Source organism: Chenopodium quinoa, unplaced genomic scaffold, assembly GCF_001683475.1.
Source record: "Chenopodium quinoa cultivar QQ74 unplaced genomic scaffold, ASM168347v1, whole genome shotgun sequence".
In the NCBI taxonomy this organism is placed as follows: domain Eukaryota; kingdom Viridiplantae; phylum Streptophyta; class Magnoliopsida; order Caryophyllales; family Amaranthaceae; genus Chenopodium; species Chenopodium quinoa.
In genome coordinates this window covers 61,980-69,947 of record NW_018745544.1, presented here as the reverse complement: position 1 = coordinate 69,947, position 7,968 = coordinate 61,980, and the positions used below count along the sequence as shown (strand labels likewise).

Sequence of the window (7,968 nt, the reverse complement as noted above, 5' to 3'; positions counted from 1 at the left end):
CATGGAGTATGAAAACATATTGCTTAAGAATATCAAATCATGTGTTCGAGACGAACTTGAGTGAAAATGAAGCAAAACGTTGATGAAATACTTGACAAATATGACACCTGTTCACTATTATGCTCATAACTTTTGGTATACAAATGATAATGGATTGATTCAAATTGAGATGGAAAGTAGACTTAAAGACCTTTCCAACGATATATTACACGCCTCAAACGGAGCTCCGGATATGAAGTTATGACTGATTTAAGATGAGTGATACGCGCAGCAGAGCAGGCACGTCCGTGCCTGGAAGACAGACTCAACAGCGATTTGCTACGCAGTGAGGCACTATATAGGGCTCAATTGCAAGCATAGTAATCCCTACATAGAAAAGGTTAGGAGCACACAAAGATAACTCAAGATAAAAAGAAAAATCAAAAGAAAAAGATGAAAATACACCACAACCTTCTACTTCCTCCGCTAAAAATTTAGAATTAATAGAACGAACATGGAGTTAGTCTTGTTCTTTATCATCACCCAATAACGACTCTATTATTTTACGCTCACGAATAAGTTCATTAGCAAAAGAAAAAGAATTTTCAACCATTGGTTCTACAACCAATGACTTTTCAACCAATGGTTCTACAACTAATGATTCTTCTTCTATTGGAACTAATGATACCTAAACCACTGATTCTATAACCAATGACTCTTTAACCATCGGTTTTTCAACAAATGATTCTTCCTCCGACGTATTATACAAATTATGATAATATTCATCATGAATCTTCCAATAAATTTCATTTAGAACAAACCGTTTTTCAGAATAATCATATATGAATGGAAAGATTCTAAAATCATCCGGAGCTCGAACAAAATACTCACTATAAGGGCAATCAGGGTTTTCATGATAAAGATAATAACAAGAACAATGGCCAGATGCAAGACGTGAGAATAAATCATCCATCTCTAAGGCATGTATATCTTCATCTCATAAGAGAAAAAGAAGTTAATAATAGCCGAAGCAACAAACCAAAAGCTTAGCAAAAACGAATCACAAATAACTAGATGAAACCGTTAGTCCCCGGCAACGGCGCCAAAAACAATAATAAATAATCAAGTGTTGATGTCGTCCTTGACGACAGCCGTCCTGATCGAACCGTCAAAGTTGGGACGGATGCTTTTGAAATATTGGGAGCAGACTTGCTCCAACTACTGAAGGAGTTCTAAGACATCTTTCCCTTTGAGGTGGAAGAGATGTCAGGCGTCAGCCCGGATCTTGCTGTCTATAAACTCGCCGTGGATCCCAAAAAGAAGCCGGTTAGGCAAAAGAAGAGGAATCAAGGAGAGGAAAGATCTTAGGCGGCAGCCGCCGAGGTCAAAAAATTGTTAGATGCTGGGTTCATTCGGCAATGCTACTACCCGGATTGGGTAGCAAACGTTGTCCTAGTGAAAAAGCCGAATGACATCTGGCGGATGTGTGTAGACTACACAGATCTGAATAAGGCATGTCCAATGGACAGTTACCCGCTTCCAAAGATCGACATCCTGGTCGATTCTACAGCCGGTCATGCCTTGACAAGTTTCATGGACGCTTACTCATGCTTCCATCAGATACCCCTATGGAAGAAAGATCAAGAGAAGACGGCATTCGTCACTGATCATGGGTTATATTGTTACACGGTGATGCCGTTTGGGTTGAATAATGTGCCTACTACTTTCCAACAAATGATTAACACAGTTTTCATCAATCAAATTGGAAGGAATGTAGAGGCGTATATTGATGACATGATAGTCAAATCCAAACTACAGACGGTGCACCTAGCTGACCTCCGAGAAACCTTCACCACCCTCAAGCGGCACAAGGTCATGCTTAATCCCAAGAAGTGCGTCTTTGGTGTTGAGTCTAGGAAGTTTCTCGGATTTCTAATTGATCAAAGAGGCATAGAGGCCAACCCGGAAAAGGTGTAGGCGGTAATTGACATGCAGTCACCCCGCACTATCAGAGAAGTCCATAAAGTTACTGGTTGCCTAGTGGCATTGGGGAGATTCCTTAGCCGGTTAGGCGACAAGTTCCTCTATTTCTTCCAAGCAATTAGGAAGAGGTCCATATTTGAATGGGGTGAAGAGGCTGAGGTGACATTTCAGTGGTTAAAACAACACTTACACTCTTTGCCAAGGCTAGTGAGCCCCATGCCTCAGGAGGTTCTCTACATGTACCTAGCCGTCTCAGATCACTCCCTTACTGCTGTTCTCCTTTTTTAGAGAGACGTCAATCAGCTCCCGGTGTATTTTATCAACCATGTTCTCAGAAATGCTGAGCTCCAGTACCCAATGATCGAAAAATTTGGGCAGGCCTTCTACAAAGCAGTCAAGCGGTTGAAGCCCTACTTTCTGGCTCATCCGGTGATTGTATATACTGATCAGCCACTCAAGCGTCCAATGACTACTATAGAGTCATCCGGCAGAATGATCAAATGGGCTGTTGAAATACAAAGCCTGGAGATAACTTTTGAACCTAGGCAAGCAGTGAAAGGTCAGGCGTTTGTCGACTTCATTGTCGAAATGACTAGGCCGGTATAGCCGGAAAATGCTGATCAGGTTTGGAAGTTATTTGTTGACGGAAGCTCTACAATGAACGATTGTGGTGCAGGCATAATTTACAACTCCCCGAAAAAGGATAAATACGAATATGCACTACGGTTCAAGTTTCAAGCCTCAAATAATGAGGCGGAATATGAGGCCCTGCTAGCTGACATTCGCATGTGTAAGGCGACAGGGGCAAGAAAAGTTGACGCCTGCTCTGATTCTCAATTGATCGTCGGTCAATACCATGGTGACAATGAGGCCACCCATCCGGCTATGATCAAATATCTGCAGGCGGTCAGAGAGGAGGCTGGGACACTTGATGAATTAAATCTAAGTCAAGTGCCGGGGTTCGAGAATAACTAGGCGGATGCACTTTCCAAATTGGCATCATCCGCCTCCTGTGATGCGTCTAGGTTAGTCTTCTAGGAAGTCATGGAAAAGAGAAGCATTAAGCATGATCCCATTGCAATTCTGGACCGAAGCTCCACCTGGATGGACCCCATCCGGGCTTATCTAACCGACGGTACTCTGTCGGATGTCCTTCCGAAGCGGCTGCTCTTAAGAAACGAGCTTTAAGCTTCTTAATGCACCAAAGGGAACTCTTTCGCAAGGGTTACCTCCAGCCGTTGCTGAAGTGTGTTACCCTAGAAAGGGGGAAAGAGGTTCTAGAGGATTTGCATACGGGTTTTTGTGCATCACACATAGGCGGCAAATCCCTGGCTAAAAGAGCCAGGCGGCAAGGCTATTTTTTTGCCCACTCTTGAGGCGGATGCCATGAACTTGGTGAAAAAATGTGTCACTTGTTACATGTGTCACTTTATAAAAATTAAAAAAATTAATCCTTTCAACCGGTCACCGATTTTTGGGATTAAAAAAAATCAACAGCCCCCAAAGTTTGGATTATTCCAAAATAATCCAAAGTTGGAATTATTAAAACAAAATACGTGAAAGTTGGGATTATTATTTCTTATAGTAATATGATCATATAATATGTTATTGGATTTGTCATATCTAATTTAATTTTATATATTAATATTTTTTTATAATTTTACTAACCTCTAATTAAAGATATTGATGGTTAAAGTTGTGTCTCAGCAAATATGCAAATCCAACTCTAGCTTAAAAAAAAAAAAAAAATAAATAAATGAAAATAAAAAAAGGAAGTATGATGGTATAGAGTACGTAACTATATGCAATTATGTTTAACATAGTTGTAATGGTGCATTCTTGTGGCGGTAATTTAAACAACCATCACGGCACTTGAAATGATCAATTAACCTTCGAAAGAGGGAAAACGACCGCTAGCTTCATGAGAAAATGTCTACCTAATTCAGCAATTCATTGACAGGAAACTACATTTTGCACAAAATTCAAGTTGTAATATGGCTCATAATAATGATCTCAATATTTTTTTGATTGACAAGATAATATGACTAATTTTATAGCAGTGATGTCAATTTAAGGTGAAATAGCAAGCAATCGATGTATGCATTTCATATCAAGGCCAAAAAACCTGAAAATCATCTAGACAAACATATGTTCACATGGTATGTATAGTACACTGTACAAGTTAAAATGTTAAACTTGTGGATGGTATCTAGGCCTAACGGAACAACGTCTAACTCCTCCTATTACCAGCCGTACTATTTGCTTGATCAATTTATAGAAGAGGCGAATGACATGCCCGAGGATAAGTAGTCCTAGCAAGAAAATCCAAGCAACACTCGCAGTAATTATTGTGTTTTGAACAAGATGATGATTTTTGCTCGACATCAGATCTTCTTTAAAGGAGTTTAGGCTCTCTTTGGAGGTCCCAAGGAAGTAAATAGAGAATATGTAAGTCATGGTAGTTGCTGTTACCGCGATCCACATGGTTAACATCAAAAGTCCCATGACGAGCCTCATACAAGGGAGTCCACTTATAAGAAGAACTATGACAGTTAAAGATGAGACTAGTCCTATTGTGTTGGAGACGAGGAATGCATCATATATTCCTTGGTTATGTTGTTTTCCTTCCTCGATATGTGCCATTATCGATGTACCTGCCTTATGACCATCGTTGTTATCTTGCCATACGCCTCCAGGAGGGTTAATTCCGGCTTGGAAAGCCATAGTGGCTATTAGTGAAGACACCACCATAAGAGCAGTACGTTGCTTATCCAACCAATCGCGACTGCTTTTTTTAGGTTTGGTTGGGGCGAATTCGGTTTTCTCAGTTGCCTTGTCGCGCGAGAAATTGTATCGAACTGTCCCTTTTTCCTGTTTTTTAAGGAAAATAAGGGACTGCCAGCTGCTATATTTGGTTACCCCCGTCGCGTCGTTCGCTTTAACAATTTTTTTGCTTCTAACACTTTGGCACGCCTTAAGGCTAACCAAATTCCGCCATCACGAGCCTCTTTCTTACTTTGGATGTACATGTCCATTGCTGTTAAGCCATTAGTGTTGATTGCGTTTTTCTCCGTCCACTTTTCCTTTAGTAAGAGCTTTATAGTCTACACAATTTATATGTTAGTCAAAAGTGCAAAGTTTATGTTAGGCATAAGTATTGCAGTTTTAATATATAGAAGACTTGAACTAAGATCGATGCTGCCTTATCAATATATCTTCACTTCATTTTGTACTCCGTATTAAATTGAATAAATTTTTGCGAATAAACTTGTTCTAAAATGAGCTAATTAATTAAATTGAATTTTTTTTTTTAAATACATCTTCAAATATATCAAATTTTTAATGATTTTACTAAAAATTTATTAAATATACAAATAAGCAAAATTGTCCATTAGCACATGTACCAATCAATCCGATGCACTTATCCACATGCAGCGATTCAAGACTTGTTAGATATGCTAGCCTGTTTTTTACTTCCAGTCTTAAAAACAAATATCTAGTGTGGGTTGAGATAAAGAATTTCCATGGTCGTTTTCTAAGAATAAAACAAAACGAGTATACATAATTACATATACAACTCATACAAGTTAGTGCACACGTCATTAAGACTTATTCCTTAACTAAGGAACTGAGGCAACCATTTATTGGGGGAATTTGTACTATGGCAGCTGCCGTTTTCATGATAGCAAGATGTTACCCCTACTAAATATTTAAATAAAATAAAATTGGATTAAAATAATTAATGAATTCGTTACACGTAAACCAACTATTGAAGTAAGACTAAAATACAATGTTACCAAACAAACCGTTGTTTATGTAGTTTTTTATTTTACACTAGCTACCTTCCATGGTTAGACTATTATGCACAAATTTATTTATGTATCAATATATTTAATTATGTATTAGTAAGAATTAAAAAAATTCTAAATGATTCAGTAATACGAATAAAAGAATAAATGATCATACTGTAACAATTTTTTTTATTGGCGTAGATAGAGTCACACAATATAATTAAATGTAGATGGTAAATGCAGGTCTTAGGTACACCTTTTAAGACTTTAATTAGCTAAGTTATTTGATGTTTGTGTTAGCGACAAATTTGATCAAACTAAAAAATACTAATATAATATAACCATTTTTTGAGACGGAGGGAGTACCTCGTAATGTTTTGCAGCCACTGCTAGGTGTAAAACGGTATTACCATCGCTGTCCTTGGAGTTAAGCAGTTGACCATCTCCCATTGTTTGTACCAAAAATCTAAGTACCTCTGGCTGACTATGTTTCATACACAAGTGCAAAATACTTTCACCGCTAGTAGTCCGCTCTCGCGCAGCCTGTGGCTTGGCCCTAAGAAGCTCTTCAACCACTTGAAATTGACCGTATATAGCCGCAACATGGACTGCGTTCCTACCATCTATATCGCGGGCGAAACACATGTTTGGATTTGCAGTTAACAACACACTAACTATCTCCAAGTACCCTTTCGCCGAGGCCATGTGTAGTGGTGACCATCTTTTTAGTTGATCAAGCTCTTCTGCTAGCTCGGGCTTTCGATTTAAAACCTCAGTTGTAAACTCTAAGTACCCGAGATTAACGGCCACATGTAATGGTGACTGCATAAAACGGCTTGATTTCTCGATGATGCATCGATCGAGGATAAGTGGATCTTGTTGGAGCAAGTTGCGCAACGATGGTACGTCTCCTGTAAGTGCTGCATCGTATAGCCGAGTTGTAAGCAGCTCAAGTCTTTCTCCTTGTTGTGCTTCCATCTTTTACAACAAGAATTTTGAGGAAGAATGTAAGGGGTTGATATAAGGTGGAAGGCTATAATAAGATTTTTTTTTTTTTTTTTTTTTTTTTTTTTTTTTTTTTTTTTTTTTTTTTTTTTTTTGGAGGAAAGGCTATAATAGGCTTTGATGTATAGAGTTTTGATATAGTATTTTCATCTTTGAATTGTATTGAAAGACGGTATGGTAGTGAACAAATTAAATTGAGAGATTAATGTTGATAAAATTGACTTTTTGTTTGTCTAAAAGTATTTTGATACAATATTTATAGTCGGTGTAGTAGAATAAATTATTGTTCATTATATGTAAGGTTTGCCTTTTGCATTAAGTAAAAAAAAAGTATAGCTATATTACATTTATATTATATATGAGTAAAACTTAACTTTAACTGTGTAATAAAAGTTACCTTAAAAAAGTCATTGTACAATCAAATTATTGTACTCTCATTGCATCCAAAAGATTTTTATGAATAGGATGATCAATGGTATGTTATAAATTTGCAAGTAGTTTTATAATAGTCAAATAATACGGTAGTCGTTGTTATGAAAAGGCCGTAAATATGCAACACTAAATAAGGACTAACAAAAATTTAAGACTTTGTAGTCTTTTTATCTACAAAAAATAAAAATTGATTTTAAAGTCTTTTTCAGTATGTAAGGAATAAAAAGACATCTAACATTTTTGCTAATTCTTATTTTCAATGAAGCAGACCCTGGGGGAAAAAAAAATTACAAGGGCGATAATTTTGAAATGTATTTCCTTACTAGTTCTTGTCAAAGAGAGCTCAATTAAAGAAGTGGCGTAATATTTAGGGTTGTACACCGGTCCAAAATCGGACTGGACCTGGACCGGATCTGTTGGGACCGGGACCTGAATTAGTGAATTTTGAGGACCGGAGACCCGACCTGATTCAACAGGTCCGGTTTCGGGTCAGACCTGAACAATCAGGTCCGGTCCGGGTTTGGACCTGAACAGACCTGTTTTGTATTTTTTCGTTTTTTTAATAACTAACCTGTTGGACCTGCATATGGACTTGTTATGATAATTTTAAACCTGTTGCATAATTTAATAATTACATAATCTCAAATTATCAATCACAAAATTACATAAATTCTATAAAATCCCAATTCTCAAACACAAAAAAAATACTAAAAAATTAACAAATAATTCATAATTACATACTCTAAGTCTCAAATACTAGAAATACATAAATTCTCCA

At 37.4% G+C, this 7,968-nt stretch overlaps 1 protein-coding gene across 1 annotated transcript; it reads right to left on the bottom strand.

The window, feature by feature from the left end:
- Positions 1 to 4,038: 4,038 nt before the first annotated feature.
- LOC110716166 (ankyrin repeat-containing protein ITN1-like) lies at positions 4,039 to 7,073 on the bottom strand. The gene is made up of 3 exons (XM_021894793.1): positions 6,120 to 7,073; positions 4,906 to 5,066; positions 4,039 to 4,768 (listed from the first exon to the last, which is right to left on the bottom strand). The coding sequence occupies exons 1-3, from the start codon at positions 6,729 to 6,731 to the stop codon at positions 4,153 to 4,155; spliced, it is 1,389 nt and encodes a 462-aa protein (XP_021750485.1). The 5' UTR covers positions 6,732 to 7,073; the 3' UTR covers positions 4,039 to 4,152.
- Positions 7,074 to 7,968: the final 895 nt, after the last annotated feature.